Source organism: Pristis pectinata, chromosome 5 (assembly GCF_009764475.1).
Source record: "Pristis pectinata isolate sPriPec2 chromosome 5, sPriPec2.1.pri, whole genome shotgun sequence".
In the NCBI taxonomy this organism is placed as follows: Eukaryota; Metazoa; Chordata; class Chondrichthyes; order Rhinopristiformes; family Pristidae; genus Pristis; species Pristis pectinata.
The window spans coordinates 44,393,254-44,410,959 of NC_067409.1; the positions used below are offsets into that span (position 1 = coordinate 44,393,254).

The 17,706-nt window shown below is 39.7% G+C and overlaps 1 protein-coding gene across 1 annotated transcript in view; it reads left to right on the forward strand.

Moving 5' to 3' along the window:
• The window catches only part of LOC127570344 (E3 ubiquitin-protein ligase HECW1-like), a 315,832-nt gene that overhangs the window by 90,872 nt on the left and 207,254 nt on the right, over nt 1–17,706 (forward strand). The window contains 1 exon segment of the mRNA XM_052015802.1: nt 7,240–7,347. Within this exon segment, the coding sequence (XP_051871762.1) occupies nt 7,240–7,347 (108 nt within the window).

The following is a 17,706-nucleotide window of genomic DNA, read 5'->3' on the forward strand; positions in this document are numbered from 1 at the left end:
CTCACTTTGACCTCATCAGTCATCTCAGATCCAGAATGGAAGCAAGTCATCCTCAATACCGAGGGACTGCCAAAGAAGTAAGAAGAGTTATTGAAATATAAAATCCTAAAAGTTAAAAACACTCTGATATCTAATGTAACAAGGTGGTGAGTAACAATTGGGTAATTTACAGCCTGTGCATTGTTGGCAGTAGTAAATGAGTTACCTTTTAAACACTGCCTGATTTTTCTTACAACTGACTTCAAGTGAAGTGAAAATTAAGTAGGATTTACAGACTTGAGATCTACTCCAACATGCTTGAGAGCTTAAAAAACAAGAAATGCACCACCTGGTTAGAAGCACTAGAGAGCAACTTAGTAAGGTTAGCATAGCGTACTGTGTCTCTGAAATACATTCCATTGCTTCAATAATCAATTTCAGCTGACAACTCGTGAGGGTTACATATCCTCAGGACACCAGGAATTCCTCTTTCACCCTTCTTGGGAAAAATGCTGTGAGAATTTTTTTGCATCCTTCTGAGAGGGCAGACAGGCCATGGTTTTAACAACCCAGCTGTTTAATCTGTCTTATTTTAATAAAACGGGAATTAGGATACAGTTCAGCCACAAGCTAATCAAATGACGGAACAGGCTCGAGATGCTGAATTATCTACTTCTGTTCATCTGGCTAGATCTCACTTTAATCAGGAAATGCCAACACTGAAAAAGCAGTGACAACAGCTTGCCAAATGTGGAGAATCCTCTGGCTTCTCTACTGAGCTGACCAAGCAGGATCTTAATTAATTCACGATATCTGGATGATACTGGCAAAGCTGGCTTCTATTATCCATTCCTAATTGCCCCTGAACTGACTAACTTGCTGGACCACTTCAGAGGACAGTTAAAAGTCAACCATATCGGAGGCTCTGAATGAATCACATGTAGATTAGTCCTAGGTCACACAGTTATGGAAGGAGGCGCTTTTCAGACCATCTCGTTCATGCCAACTAAAGTGTCTTCTTGAGCTAGGCCGATATACCTGCATTTGTACGCAGTGAAGATGATTGTAGACTACATATGGACAGCATATTTTGTTGGCATAGGGACAGCACAACATAGGGAAGTGTACGGTCATGCACTTCGGTAGAAGGAATAGTGTAGACTATTTTCTAAACGGGGAGTGAATTCAGAAATCAGAGGTGCAAAGGGACTTGGGAGTCCTAGTGCAGGATTCCCTAAAGGTTAACTTGCAGGTCGAGCCAGTAGTAAGGAAGGCAAATGCAATGTTAGCATTCATTTCAAGGGTACTTGAATACAAAAGCAAGGATGTGATACTGAGGCATTATGAGGCATTGGTCAGACCATATTTGGAGTATCCTGAGCAGTTTTGGGCCCCATATCTAAGGAAGGATGTGCCGGCATTGGAGAGGGTCCAGAGGAAGTTTACAAGAATGATCCTGGGAATGAAAGGTCTAGTATATGAGGAGTGTTTGATTCCTCTGGGTCTGTACTCGCTAGAGTTTAGAAGGACGAGGGGAGGATCTCATTGAAACCTACTGAATATTGAAAAGCCTGGATAGAGTGGACATTGAGAGGATGTTTCCATTTGTGGGAGAGTCTAGAACCAGAGGGCACAGCGTCAAAATAGAAAGATGTCCCTTTAGAACAGAGATGAGCAAGAATTTCTTTAGCTAGAAGGTGGTGAATCTGTGGAATTCATTGCCACAGATGGCTGTGGAGGCCAAGTCAGTGGGTATATTTAAAGTGGAGGTTGATAGGTTCTTGATTAGTAAGAGCATCAAGGGTTACAGGGAAAAGGCAGGAGAATGGGGTTGAGAGGGAAAAATAAATCAGCCATGATCGAATGGCGGAGCAGACTTGAAGGGCCGAATGGCCTAATTCTGTTCCTATGTCTTATAGTCTTATCTAAAAGATTGGACTTTGTTTCAAAGCAATCCATTTGTTTCATGGTCAACTTTGTGCTTGCTACCTTTTTATCCCAGATTTATTTACTGATTCAACCTAAATTCCTCAAATGCCACGGTGGGATTTGAACTTGTGTTTCTTAACCTACATTCTGGGATCCAGTAACATGACCATTATTCCATCTTATCTTTAAACAAAAGGGAGATGCAGTGCTGGAGAGGGTGGGTGATGAAGAGCCATGTTGAGATCAACAGTTGGAACGATGATTTTTGTGGGACCTGGTAAATCATACTTCTTCTCACCCCACAAAAATTAGTGACATGTCAATTTTTAGGGTATTTTTTTCAATTGGCTCTAAAGGTTTCTTTGAGAATAGTTGGTTCAACTCATCGACATTCATATTCACTGTGTCTAACAAGCATATGATGAGCTCCCCCCAGTAGAAGGCCAAAAACACAGAGATGTTCTACATAAAAATTTATTATCTTAACATCTGCTTAAAAATTGAGGCAGGTATTTAGTTTCTACCTCGTTCTCATTCTCATTGAAAATTGCACCAAGGATATAAAAATAAGCAACTATAATATCTTTGGGAAACCACAGAAAACATGTCTATGTATTAGCAGATGAACCAGATAGCCAAAAACTAAGAGAGTTAAAACTTTATATTAATTTAGTAATCACTCTCAGAACCATCCCCAATTCACAAAATTTAATATTACTTGAAAAGACCAAAACATGGTGTTCTTTTCCCATTGTGGCCCAACCAAATTATTGTATAAGGCTAATTTCACATGACGTTTTTAAGTGCCTTGGTACTGAACCCAAGTACCCAACTCCCTTTAACAAAAACCTGACTACATTACATAGCTCCAAAGTTCTTCTCTATTCTACGGGCGCAAGTGATGAATGTCACAATCTGGTAACTAAATTTGGCCAATTAAACTCCACACTGAAGGTACTCTGCTGTAGATTGGCTTTACCCCAGAATATCTTAATTAGTCTGCAAGCTATAGATTAAATCCTGGTTCCCAAACACTCTTTTGTGTCATCAGCAAAGTTAAGGATCTAATGATGCTATCATCAAAATCATGGACAAAAGCAGTAAAATAAAATTAACACTGATTTAACATAAAAAAACTGCAGATGCTGTAAACCTGAAGTATAAATAGAAATACTCAGCAGGTCAGACAGCAACTGTGGTGAGAGAAACAGTTAAAATTTCAGATCAAAGGCTCTTAATCGGAAATGGAGAAATGAGAAACCAAGTATTGGGTCCCAACCGGCTCAAATTCACCATGGATGTCCAATCCCTCTGCACCTCCATTTTACATTGGATGGACTAAGGCCTAACCAATCCCCTTCCACCACTACACTCATTAACTTGGCTGAACTCATTCTTACATTGAACAACTTCTTCAACTCTACTAATTTTCTCCATATCAAAGGCACGATTACTGGAACTTGCATGGATTCAGGCTACACTTTCTCTATTTGTGGGATACATGAAACAGTCCTGGTTTCAGTCCTAGTCATGCCAACTCTTTTATCTGTAATTTGACAACTATATTGGTGCTGCTTCCCACACTCATGCAGAACTCAAAAGTATCATTACATTTGCTGCAATTTCCACCCTGCTCTCACTTTCACATCAACCATATCTGACTCTCCTCTACCCTTTTTTGACTTCTGTATCTCCATCTCAGGGGATAAATTAGCTTCCAATAGCCATTATTAGTCCACCAACTTCCACAGTTATGTGGAATACACCATCTCCCGCTCTGCTTCCTTTAAGGACTCCATTCCCTTCTCCCAGTTTCTTCGTCTCCATCACATCTGTTCTGGTGATGAGACTTTCCACAATAATGCCTCTGAGAGGTCTTCCTTTATCATTAAGTGTGGCTTCTCTTTAACCACAACTCCTTTATTTCCCACACTTCCACTACTCATCCCAGCCAGAACAAGAATAGGTTTCCATTGTCTTCAGTTTCTATCCCAACAGCCTCCACATTCAGCAGATCCTCCTCCATAACTTCCACCCTCTTAACTAGATTCCATGACCAGACACATCTTTCCCTCCCCACTTCTGACAGCACTCCAAAGAAGACATTTTCCTTCATGCCTTCCCGATTTGCTCTTCCATTTCCACAAACCACTCCCCTTATCACGGCAGTTTCCCATGCTGCTGGGGGACTTCTTCCAGTTTAGTGTATTGCATATTTAGTGCCCCCTGTGTAGTCCCTCCTACATCAGACAAACCAACTGCTAATTGAGTAACTGCTGGTCAGAACACCTCCATTCAGTCTGCAAGGATGATTCTGAGCTACTTATGGTTTGTCATTTTAATTTTCCATCTCATTTCCACTCTGACCTCTCTGTTTTTTGCCTCCTGCACTGTTCCAATGAAGACAACATAAACTCAAAGCACAGCAGCTCATCTTTTGTCTCACATGCTGCAGCCCTCTGTACTCAATATTGGAGTTCAGTAATTTCAGATAATCAGCTTTTCCTGTCTGTCAGAGCTGGCCAGTTCTGAAGTAAGATCATCCACGTTTATTCATTTTTTTTCTTTCCACCCATGTTGCCTGAACTGATGGGTATTTTCAGGATTCCCTTTTGTTTTAGATTGGCAGCAGCTGCTGTGTTCTGCTTCTCACAATTCCAGCAAGTTCATTGTTTCCTTTATTCTCTCTCTAATTGCCCTCACTCATCCATTAAAAAGAGAGCACTGAAAACATCTTATCACCTGCACGAGCAATCCAGGTGAAGGCTCTCCACCCCAGTCATCATCCATCCATTTCCTTCCAAAGGTGCTGCCTGACCCACTGTTCCTTTAGCATTTTGTTCTTTGCTCCAGATTCCAGCATCTGCAATCTCTTGTGTCTCCAGTTTGCTCTCCACTCTATTACAATCAAGGTCTTTGTTCCCTCCATCTCCCCAACCCCCTGCCTACTGCAACTTAAAACACACTTTTTTCTTTTTTTCTCTCACTTCTCTTGCTGTAATAAAGAGCCATTGACCTGAAGCATTAACTGTTTTCCTCTCTCCACATAATGCTGCCTGAGCTGCTGTGTGTTTCCAGCATTTTCTGTTTCTAGTCTTAACGCTAATACTTGCAGCACAGCTGTGGTGAATGTATCCCACACAGAGCTACTGCTATTAATAACTATGCTCTGCCTACGCAAAGGCAACCATTTCACGACCCATTTTAAACACTGATAATCTAATCTCACATGCTGCAATCTTATTCAGTAGCATTTCATGCAGCATTTTATTATGAGCTTTTTTTGAAATAAAGGTTCACAACATTAACCAGGAAATCAATTTTACCTCACCAAACATTTTATCAAATTAGAGAGACCACAATTTTTTAAAACTATATTGGTGTTTTTTAATAATCATTGTTCCTTCCAAGTAATTACACAGCATATCTCCAATACCTCCTTTGATTAACTTGTCTATGACTGATTTATTATGTGTTGACTTTTTTAAATAAGAATTTGCTTAAAACAAAATCGTGATTTTTCATAATTTTAGCTTCTGAGTTGTAACAACAGTGCTTCCACTGCTATATTAAACCTTATGGGCAAATATTCATTATGGCCCTTTCTTATCCACATAACTGATGGTATACCTCCATGAATTAGCTCAAGGTTTGACTCATGCTTGTAAAGATGACTCCAAACTTTGAAGAGCTTGATTAATTCTCACATCTGAAAGCTGGTGTCATATTGCCTCAAGTTTGCATGCCTCAGCCTGATGTTAAAATGCCAGATTGTCTGTTGGGCCACTAGAGCATTTTAAAATGTCCTTTTAAAGTTGGTAAGGCAAGCTAAATGTGCATTTGTTCTTCTCATCAATGGGTAGCTCAAGGACCAAGGGACGTGGCTTCAAAGTGGGGTGTGGGAGGCAAAAGGCACAGGGGATGTGAGGAAACACAGTGCTTTATGCAGGAAGAGGTTATGATCTGGAGCACAATGCCTGTAGGGGCAGTGGAAATAGTCAGAGTTTCCAAAAAGTAATTTGATAGGTACTTAGGGAAAATAGTTTGCGGGACTGTGTTGAATATCTGGTCAGTGAGACTGAATCTATTGTTGTCCGAGGAGCTGGCGTGATCTTAACGGCCCATGTACTGTAATGAATCCATGATTCCTTAAGAACATCTTTGTGGATGTTGCAAAGGGCGACAGTCATATAATTTGTGCTTGTGGTGTGAGCATCACATTCCATAGGGAATCACCACATTTCAGAAACATCCACAACATCTTCATTGAGCTTAGAGCTTTAGAACTGTGCCGTAGAGATAAGGAAACAATTTTTGGGCCGTGCTGAATCATGGTGATGGTGGTGATATTAAAAGGGTATTGGAATCCCTGGATTAAAGGAAAGAAAACTAAACCAGAGCCCCTACTCTTGATCACAACCTACTGACGTGGTGGAATTGTGACCATAAATGCCAGTTATGCACAGTTTCTTTGTTTCTTATAAGTGAATTGTGCACCATATGTTTTGTCCACATACAGATATGAAGACTGAGGTAAAACCAGAAGGAACTGGAAATACTTAGCAGGTCAGGATGTATTTGTGGAGAAAGAACCATAGTTAATGTTTTAGGTCAATGACCCTTCAGAATATTCAGAATTGGGTATCACACATGTACAATCATTTGATGAACTGAACCATGACACAATCTAGAAAAAAATAGTAGAAAGAGAAAGAGAAATTGTAGAAAGAGTAAAATAAAATTTTATTTTATTTCTATTTTATAATGTATAAACAATTTCAAAAGATAAAAGGCTTAAAAAACCTATATTACTTAACCTTACAAGAAGATAAATGCTTCCAGCTACCTGCTTTTAACACTGGACCATAAGTTCCCTGGTGATTATCCAAACATGATTTTTCAATAAATGTGCAATAGTAATGTCACATTTATTCATCATCATACCTCAAGAAACCACATCATGTAGTGAGCATCTGTGCTATGCCAGCTTGTCATACCTGACTAAAAATAAGATAACTTCCCAATCCCACAGGCTATTCATTTGGTGTATATAAGAAAGAAAGTAGCAAAGGTTGATTTATATGCCATTTTTTAACCTCAGGATTCAAACTATATCTGTCAACTACTCAAATCTCATTCTCATGGATTCTGTTGTCATTTGAAGCCCTCAGCCATATAGTGGCTTAGCAGTCATTTTATTTGTTGTTTATTCTTTCCCTGAAATTGCCAAGGTTCCTGCCTGCCCCTTAATCCAACTAGACACGGCATGCTGTGATTGAGATGTCACCTTTGTATAATAACACTGCAAATTTTGTGTTCTTTCAATTACAGATGAGATTCTCTCTGAAAACTTCCTGGATTACAAAAACCGTGGGGTTAATGGTTCACACCAAGGACAGATCATTTGGAAAATTGAGCCAAGTTCCTATTTTGTGGAGCGTAAGTACAATGACTGACTATGCTAACAACTTTAAAGGATGTAAACTTTATTTTTCATTTGTTTATTGAACATCATGTGCTTTGACATAGATAATTTAAAGAAAACATGTTTAGACTGTTTGCGGAGACACAAGAGACTGCAGATGCTGGAATCTGGAGCAATGAGCAACCTGCCAAAGGAACTCAATGGGTTGAGCAGCATCTGTGGGGGGAAAAGAAATTGTCAGCATTTCGTGTCAAAACCCTGCATCAAGATCTGAAACATTGACATTTCCTTTCCCCCCACAAATTTACTCCATTTTCCTCTGGCAGTTTGTTTGTTGCTTTAGATTTCTTATGCCTGACATGCCACAATAAAAATGAAGTGTAGCTAAATCTTCTGCCTCAATGCTAAAGACTGTATTGCTTTTTAAAAAATAATTAGGTAAGTTGCTTATCACGTAGAAAAAAAATTAGCTGCAAAACATTTCTTTTGCTTTAGGCAGTCTTGATTTCATGATAATATATGCAGATCAGAGAGATTTGGATTATGTGGTTCCTTCCCAGAGAACAAGAATGCAGTACGGATCATATTGAGTTCTTCAGGACATTGGAAACCAGAAATGCAATGAGCAGAGTCAAAAATGATTGATACAGCCACTGTAGGTAGTGGACGTATGATTCAATCGTGAATCCTGGACTTCCCTGCATACTGCAGTCCATTCCTTTAAGTATTCTGCTAACTCAGTTCTCCTTCTGATGCTGTCAGCCTCCTGTTATTCATTCAGCAGAATAGGCAGGTTTTTACTGCATACAGCAGAAATGAATGAAATGAGGCGCTTGAGGTGCAGAGCATTTTTCTGGAGCAGTAAGTGCTGCGTCAATTTGCTAAATTACCAGTACGAGCTGTCAAGTCACAAATCAAGGAGCAATAGGATGTTGTGAATGCAGTTTCTTTGGAATGCATTAAATATAACTAAGCAAGTCTAGTTTACCGCAATGTTTTGGTTTATTTTTGCAATTTTTGCATACCTGTCTTCCTTCATCTGGGTGCTCTTGCTGAATATGCTTCTGCATACACAGTGAACTTTTGTTTAAGTATATGACAACAGCAACATCTTTCCATTGGTCATGTTATTTCTGAATCAGTTAGAGACTAATTGGCAGTGCTTAATTGCTGCAATTAATCAAAAACTCCATTATTGCTGTTTCATACAACTTTCAGAATGGTAGAAGGCAAACTAGATGAACTTAGTCTTTTTTTGATCTAGCAGTTCCTATCTCATGATTGCTGACTGGCCTTATTTAAATAATATGGTCACACCAGCATATAAACACAGCCAAGAAATGTTTGAAAGTTCATTATTTAATCTTAGATTTTCCTCCACGTTCCACTTTATTTTCAGATAGTTTTGGAGTGGTGAATGTGGAAAATTGCTCAAGATCTCTCTCTGGTGAAAATGCACTCGGGTGCATCCTAACTTACTTTCCCAAGCTCAGCATCAGCAGAGATAAAAAGACTCACTTCAAACAAATGGGAGCATTATCTTCATAATTATTTGAGGAATGCAAGTCCCGGATGTCACTTTTTCTATGGGCATCATTTGGACAAGCCACACTGAGTCTACAAAGTACAAAAAGTCGCACATTGTGCTAATATAGTCTTTTGTGGCTTTTCTTATCACTTCTGTCACCATCAAGGAGAAGGTTTCCATTAAGGTTCATGTGGGTTTTGACCAGCAACACACTTCCTGTCAGTTGTGGTTTCCCTGGTATAGCATAATGATTGTTATTTATTTCTTGTTAATGATTAATTTTTTATTTCTTGTAGATTTTTAAACTATTATTGTTCAATATACTTTTAAATTCTCAGGAAATGATTCAGTCTGTGTCTGAAAGTTAAGTGCCATACAGAATATTGCAATTTATTGTGCCAAATTATGCTGGATTTGCTTGTTGCTCTGAATCTCCACCAGATACCCCCATATCAGAATTAACCCAGTACAATGCTTGGATGGAATTTTACTGGGCCACTGGAATCTGAAGATATTAGTGAGGCAATGTGAGGATTCTGTGGCAACTAGGCCTCAGATGGCATCCATCTTAGGCCCTGCTGCCAGAACACCTCTGGCAAGTTTTAACAGAAGGCAATGAAAATCAAGATTTAGAATCAGTTAGAATGAAGCTAAGAAGCATCGTGACAGAAAATCATGGTAGGAGTTGTCTATAGGCCTACAAACAGTAATAGTAGTGTTGGCGTTGGAATTAAACAGGAAGTTAGAGATGCAAATTACAAAGGTATTGCAGTTATCATGGTGACTTTAATTTACATGTAGACTGGTCACATCAAATTAGCTGTAATAATGTCAAGGATGAGTCCCTGAAAAGTGTGCAGACTGGTGTTTTAGACCAGTATATTGAAGAGCCAATTAGAAAACAGGCTATCCTAGATTGGGTACTGTGCAACGAGAAGAAGTTATTTAATAATCTTGTTGTATAGGATCTTTCAAGGAAGACTGGCCATAACAGGTTGAATTTTCCATTAAGAAGGAAAGTGAAGAATTTCAATCTGAAACTGAGTCCCAAATCTAAACAAAGGATACTATAAAATTATGAGGAGTGAGTTACCTATGAAATATTGGGGAGCATCCATGAAGGACGCGATGCTTGGTAGACAATGGTTAATATTTATGGAACAAATGCAGGAACTGCAATATTTATACATGCAAGTGACAAATGGAATGTTGGCCTTCAGTGCAAGAGGTTTTGAGTACAGGAGTACAGATGTCTTACTACAATTATACAGTACATGACCTTGGTGAGACCACAGCTGGAGTATTGTGTGCAGAAGAAAGGATATACTTCCCATAGAGGAATGCAACAGAAGTTCTCCAAGCAGATTCCTAGGACGGCAGGACTGTCATTTGAGGAGATATTTAATTATCTAGGAATGTATTCACTAGAGTTTAGAAGAATTAAAGGAGATCTCATTGAAGTGTACAAAATTCTGACAATTCAATAAGCTGATAGGAGGGGCATGGGGGAAGAAGGTTATAGAACAAGGAGTCGCAGTCTTGGGATATAGGATAAGAAACTTTAGACTGAGATGAGAGGAAATTGTTCACCCGGAGGATGGTAAACCTGTGAAATTTTCTACCACAAATGGCCATGGAGGCCAAGTCATTACATCTATTTAAGAAGGAGATAATTTAATTGCTAAAATCCATCTAGAGTCATGGAGAGAGAGTGGAAATATGGTATTGAGCAGGAGCAAGTTCAAAGGGCTGAATGGCGTACTCCTATTTTTCTATGTTTTTATGGAGCTTTGTCATATGTCAAAGCTGTCAAGGAATATAAATCTCTCTGACATTCAGTACATTAAAAATTATTAAAACTGATTTAAATAATTTAAACATAAACATTAAAGCACATTAGGTTCACTGAAAGCACATAAAATCACTTAATATCATTAAAAACATTAAACTAAAGTAAAATTTAAAGAAAACACAGCCCTATTTATTCCACAGGCAGTGAATCCCTATTTAAATAAATGCAGCCTTCCATCCTACACTGAGGATGTGGCAGAGAATCAGAGAGATGGATTCCCCAGCGTACCACAGAGGAATCTCAGCAAGACTGAAGCCCACTGTTGGACTGCAGCGGATGTGTTGCCATCTGTCACTCAATAATTCTTGGATTTACTGTGGGTTTACATTAGCTCAGGACTGATCTCAGTGCAAATGGCTGAACACTGATTCTTTAATTTGGAACTGCCAGCAACATCCAACATGATTCAGCCCTTTAATGATCTAAGCATTGGGACTTAGAGTATGATTCATCTCAAACAAATTAATACTGTGTGCAATAATTTTTCGTATTGTCAACATCAATAATTCTTATAACTTGCATGTGGGTTTGTGATTTTTTGATCTTTAGATGGACACATTAAAAGCCAATAATAACATCGATATATAACTGGCATTTGTAAGTTCAGGTAAAGCAACCCATCTGCTATTAATTGTCAGTTCTTAATTAGCTGACAGGAGGCAGAAACATCCAGCAAAGCAGGGACAAATCTCCAGCTCAGTCTTTTCCTTTCAGTTCATAATTCCTCCATCTGCATACTTACCTGAAACCAACAAAACTTATCTACTGAGAAAAAAAACTAAGTTTGAATATCAGTTAAGGCCATACATTATACTGGCTTCTGGCATTTTAATTAATGGGCACCATTTAAAATGCTGCTGAAATATCTTGGGAATTGGATCTAGTTTACATCTGCATCGCCCAGAGCATCGCTTTGAGAAGACATTTTACTGAGTATAAAATAGTAAAATCCAGTATATCGGTCACCATCACCCAGGAATTGTTTTGCTTAAATTAGCAACAAGGTTTCTGCAAAAGAAATAGGCAAGTCTGATTATACAGCTAAGAGTGCATAATAAATTAATCTGAAAAGCAAAATACTGTGGATGTTAGAAGTTTGAGGTAAAAATAGAAAATGCTAAAAACTTTCAGCAGGTCAAGTAACATCTATGGAGAGAGAAACAGATACAGCATTTCAGGTCAATGTTGTTTCATCAAGTTCTGCTATGTATTTCTAGAATTTTCTGTTTTTTTATGATAAATTTATTTCTTTTTATGAAGCACAGTAGATTCATTGTACAAAGCCTCAGGAGCGTATTACCATCCTAAACATATGAAGTACTAGGGGTACATTCATATCTTCACTGGCCGGTACCCTGGCAAATTGGAATGTCTATTAGTGAAGATCCCCACTTGATTTCCATTCTATTGATTTCACAATGAATAGACATTCAGACTATTGCCCAAATGATGAGGACAAAAATTTGTTCCATTAAAACATTGATGTAATGTAGTATTGCGAGATTGATTTTAAAGTGCCCAAAGTTCATCAGTAGTTGTACACAGAGGGCACAATGTTTTTAATGATATCACCACAGGAAGCAACCAGTTGGTAATAGTTGACATTTTCATTGTTCCATCTTCATTTAGAGAATTGTTTGAAGCAGCGAAAGGATTCACATTCTGATTCACTGTGACGTGTACTTGTTTCCATTGGCAATAGCTTTACAATAGCTAATAATATGGTTAACTCTGTACTGGAAGAGCACTTTGAGTACCCATAACCCATTCAATGATAAAGTGGAGGCATACCCCTGCATGTATCCCAGTTCATGACAACCCAGTGCTTGGAACCAGAGCTCCTCTCTCCACATGTCAATACTTGTCTGAAATAGGGTTTGAAACCCTATGTCTTTTGATTCAGGGGCAGGAAGACAGACAGCAAGCCAAAGGCTTTTTCCCTGTGGACAGGGCAACAAGACATAAACAGTTATTTTCAGCAGTGAAGAAAGTGCTGAATGCATACAATATGTGAACAAATAAAGGAAGCAGAATTGAAAAGGATCTTTCTCAATACCCTATGATTCCAGAGCAATGCCCACTGTGGTGAGTCATCCAACACAGAGATTGTCCGGGTCTTACCCACAAATACTGAAACAGAGGTGGTCAAGTCAAATTGAAAATAAAACAAAAAGCACATGTTGGAAATCCAAAATAAAAACAGAAAATGCTGCAAATGTTCAACAGGTTAGGCAGAATCTGTGGAAAAAGAAACAAAGTTAATATTTCAGGTCAAAGACCCTTCATCAGAACCAGTCTGGTCAGGCATCCTGACTTATAGATATCTTACCAGCCATTATTCTGGAAGAATATATCTGACACACTTGTGAGAGTGCTATCAGCAAAAGCGCTGCAGCATTACAGGAAGCCTGATGACCATCTTATCAGGGCAAAGGGAGCAGGCCATTAATAAGGTCTTGTTAACACTGTTCATATTAAATGAACACATTATGAAAAAAAATCCTAAGGCCTGTTCTTCATGTTGTTTGAGGTAGTGTCGGCCATGTTTTCAGACACTACTCTGTGCAGCTTATTTGAAACCTGGTGAGAATTTCTGGACTTGTATAACTGGTCAGGTCTGTATATTCTCCCCAGTATGAAAGGAAATGTGGAGTGCAGGTGGTTACGGAGCCATAGTGTATGGTGAGTAAATAAGCAACTGTTGTGAGTGAAATTAAACCTTGGTTTTCATTGCCATTCGCCTTTTTTGATAATGTGAGGATTGGGGTCAGAATTTTGCAAATGCAAAGTTTTCAGGTACCAAGGATGCTTGCCACATGCAAAACAGGCATTCCTCTCAGTGGGCACCATGTTTTGAAGATCTTGACACACTTCCTCAGGTCTCAAAACTTTTCAGGAATTTTCTACCACATTTTAAGGGAAGAATTGGTCTAATTGTTGGGTTATTTTCACTCTAAAATGACTATTCTCCCAGGTGCTGAACAGCTTTCCTATTGCACCTTCAGTGGACAATCAGCCTGTCTTTGGTCTTTGATCTTGGCGGTCCTTCATCTTCAACATCAAAAATGAACCTCCAACGTACATTGCCTCACCACCCCTGTGAGTTAGCAGTCTCTGCATTCATGGCACATGGAGCTGAAATACGTTATTTCAATGGGAAGGTCTTCTTGAATCTGACATTACTGCTTCACTAAGCAGCCAGCAGAGCTGCACCCAGGACCACTGTGAACCAATTCCGAAATCATCAGCACAATGGCCCAGCTAGTAGTGCCACTGTCTCACAATCCTGGTTCAATCCTGACCTCGGGTGCTGTCTGTGTGGAAGTTACACTTTCTCCCTGTGATTATGTGGGCTTCCCCTTAGGTGCCCCAGTTTCCTCTCACGTCCCAAAGCCATCTGGGTTGGTAGATTAATTAACCACTGTAACTTGCCCCCAGTGTATAGGCAAGTGGTAGAATCTGGGTAGTTGATAAGAATGTGGGAAGAAGAAAAAAAAATGAGATTAGTGTAGAGTTACTGTAAATGGGTGGTTGTTGGCATGGACTCAATGGGTCGAAGGGGCTGTTTCTGTGCTATATCTCTCCATGTCTATGTATGATCTGATCACCATCAGCTCCTTCAGTATTTGGAACCTTTTGATATAAAAACCTAAGGCAGTGGGCATTCACTTCGCAGCTGTTCCAATATCACAGGGCTAGATTCACAGTTTCTCAGCAAGCAGTCTGGAGATCTGCAGTGTTGCTCATTAAAACTGAGAACTCTTTCATTAACAAAAGCTTTTATCTGTGCATGTGAGCAACCTGGAAGTTCCCAGTTGGTTCACTGTAGAACATTAATAAGCAATTTGTGAATTTTTGTTGCCTCAATAATGACTGGAACAGAGACTGCGGGATAAAAGACTGAGTTCTTAGAATTAGCTCAGCATGCCTCCGCCCAAAGGTTTCATTGCAATTATTTTAACTCTTTCATAATTGGCAGCACTTGAGAATGTTCTTATAGCTGGTGGGTTAATTGAGTAATCTGTATGTTCAAATTTAATGCAATGATTTCATCACTTTTCCCTATGCTTAGAAAAATGGGCATTGACTAAGAATAGGAAAGAAAGGGAGCTGGGGGTGAAGGAGAAGGGAAGTTCACTAAAAAGGTAAATGGAGTTTGTTTTTTGTTATTTTAACTAGCATTAATGTTTTCATAAATTGGAATAGTCTTGGTGCTTCAAATGAACTTAACAGTTTTTTTATTTACATGATTCTCTACAGTTTCTAACTATCTCCCTCAGGAGCTGTCAATGGGCCATCAGGTCAGACTTTGGGTGGGGCTGTGGTTTCTGCTGCCTGCCTATGTACCACCCCTACATATTCTGTCCTGCACAATGCCTGTGGCCACAGGCATCCTGCAGGAGGTGAATGTGAGGCACAGCCTAGGTCCAGTGTGATCTGGCCCAGTGTCAGACTCCGCTGTACTTTAATGACTTCCACATCTGCTTTATAACCACCTTGCTCCACTCTACCTCACCCTCTAAGTTGTTAAAATGTCCATCCACAACCTATACTAGAGTCATACAGCACGGAAACTGGCCTTTCAGCCCATTGTGTTCCTGCTGACCATCAAGTACTGATCTGTATTAATCTCATTTTCCGGTACCTGCCCTGTAGCCTTCGATACTATGACATTCCATGTGTTCATCTGAATACTTATTAAATATTGTAAGAGCACCTGCTTCCACCACTCCTTCAGGTAAAGCATTCCAGATTTTAACCACCCTCAGGGTCAAAAAATTCTTCATCAAAGTCCATTCTAAATCACAAATGAGGAGACACCGTTTCAAGATAAGGAACCAGTCATTTAAAACAGAGGTGTGTAAAAATTTCTTCTTACAGAGGGTGGTGAATTTCAGGTATTCTTTAACCCAGAGGGTAGTGGAGGTTAGATTATTAAAGGTATTTAAAGTGGAAGTAAATACATTTTTGAAAGATCAGAGAATTGAGGGCTATGGGGGAAGTGCACAGAGTTTAGGCCTGGGGCGGATCAGTCATGATCGTATTGGATGGTGGGGCAGGCCAAGTGGCCTACTCTTGTTCCTATTTTCTTATGTTCTTGTACCCCTCACCTTAACCCCATGCCCTCTGGTTATAGGCACCTCTACTGTATCTGTGTCCCTCACAATCTTGTACCCCTCAGTTAGGTGTTCCACCTTGGCCTTCTCCACTCCAAAGAAATCAAACTCTTCTCACAGTTCAGACATCCACCCCAGGCAATTTCCTGGTGAATCACCTCTGAACCCTCTTCAGTGCAAACACATAATTCCTATAACGCGGTATCCAGAACTGCACATAGTAATCCAGTTGTGGCCTAACTAGTGTTTTTTTACAGTTGTACCATAACCTTATACACCCAGCTATTGAAGCCAAGTATCCTCTGTGGCTGCTTAATCACCTTATCTATTTGTCCTGCTGCTTTCAGGGATCCTTGGGCAAGTACACCAAAGTCTTTCTGTTCCTCAGTACTTCCTATTATATATCCCAGCTGTATTAATCTTCTGAAAATGCATCTCCTCCCATTTTTCAGGATTAAGCTGCACTTGTCATTTCTCTTCTCATCTTTCCAACAGATCAATATTATTCTGCAGTTAAAGACTACCTTCCTCACCATCAACATCACCAATCTCTATGTCATCTGCAAACTTGCTAATCATATCTGTTACATTCACATCCAGGTAGTTTATAGGACCCAGCTCTGATCTCTGTGGCACACCATTGGTTACAAGCTTTCAATCATAAAAACACGGTAGCGTAGTGGTTAGCGCGACGCTATTACAGCGCCAGCGATCGGGGTCTCGATTCCTGTCGCTGTCTGTAAGGAGCTTGTACGTTCTCCCGTGTCTGCGTGGGTTTCCTCCGGGTGCTCTGGTTTTCGCCCACATTGCAAAGACGTACGGGTAGGTTAATTTGGGTTTAAAATGGGTGGCGCGGACTCGTTGGGCCGGAAGGGCCTGTTACCACGCTGTAAGTAAAATTTAAAAAAAATCCCTTGACCATCAATCTCTGTCTCCTATCACCAAGCCAATTTTTGAACCATTTTGCCAAATTGCCCTGTGTCCAGTGGACATACTAGATGGCAGAAACTTCCTCCAACTAACAAAGAAAACCCTGCAATTATATGGGAAAAATTTTAAAAAACTGCAAATGTTTAAAATCTGAAATGCAAACAGTAAAAGCTGAAAAGACTCAGTAGGTTGGGCAGCAATGTAGAGGAGAACACCATCCAGAGACCCAAAGAGTCTTTCCAAGGAAGTGGTGATTTATTTTCACTTCCAATCTAATGTTCTGCATTCTGTGTTCACATTGTGGTCTCCTCTGCATTAGAAAAACCAAATGCAGATTGGGTGATTGCTTTGTTGAACTCCTGCATTCAGACATCAAAGCTCCCTGAAGTCCACCGCTTTAAGTCCCCATCCCACTCCGACTCTGACCTATCCTTCTATGGCCTCCTATACTGTTAAAATGAGGCCCAATGTAACCTTGAGGAACTACACCTCATCTTCTGCCTGGGCACGTTACAGCCTTCTGATCTCAATACTGGAATCTATGACTGAAGGTAACTCCCTTTCTCTGTCCATTATCAGAACTGGCCACTTCACTTGTAAGTCATTCTCCTGTGATGTTGGCTCAATTTTTTCTCTCTTCATTAGCACAACCTCACCTGCTGAGTAAGTCCTACATTTCACGACTTTTTACGTTCCTCTGTTTGTATTCGTACTCTCTAATTGTCCTCATTTCATAGTTTTTACTCACTTTCTCTTTTCTAACTACCCCCATTAACCCATCTATCACCTCTGTAATCACAGCAATCCTGGCCTCACCCTATCAGTGGTATTCTCTTCATCTTATCCATTCCCTCCCCATCTTCTCTGCAACTTAATATGAATGAGTTTTCTCTATTTCCCAGTTTTGAAGAAGGGTTTTCCTCCTGAAACATTAACTCTGTTTCTC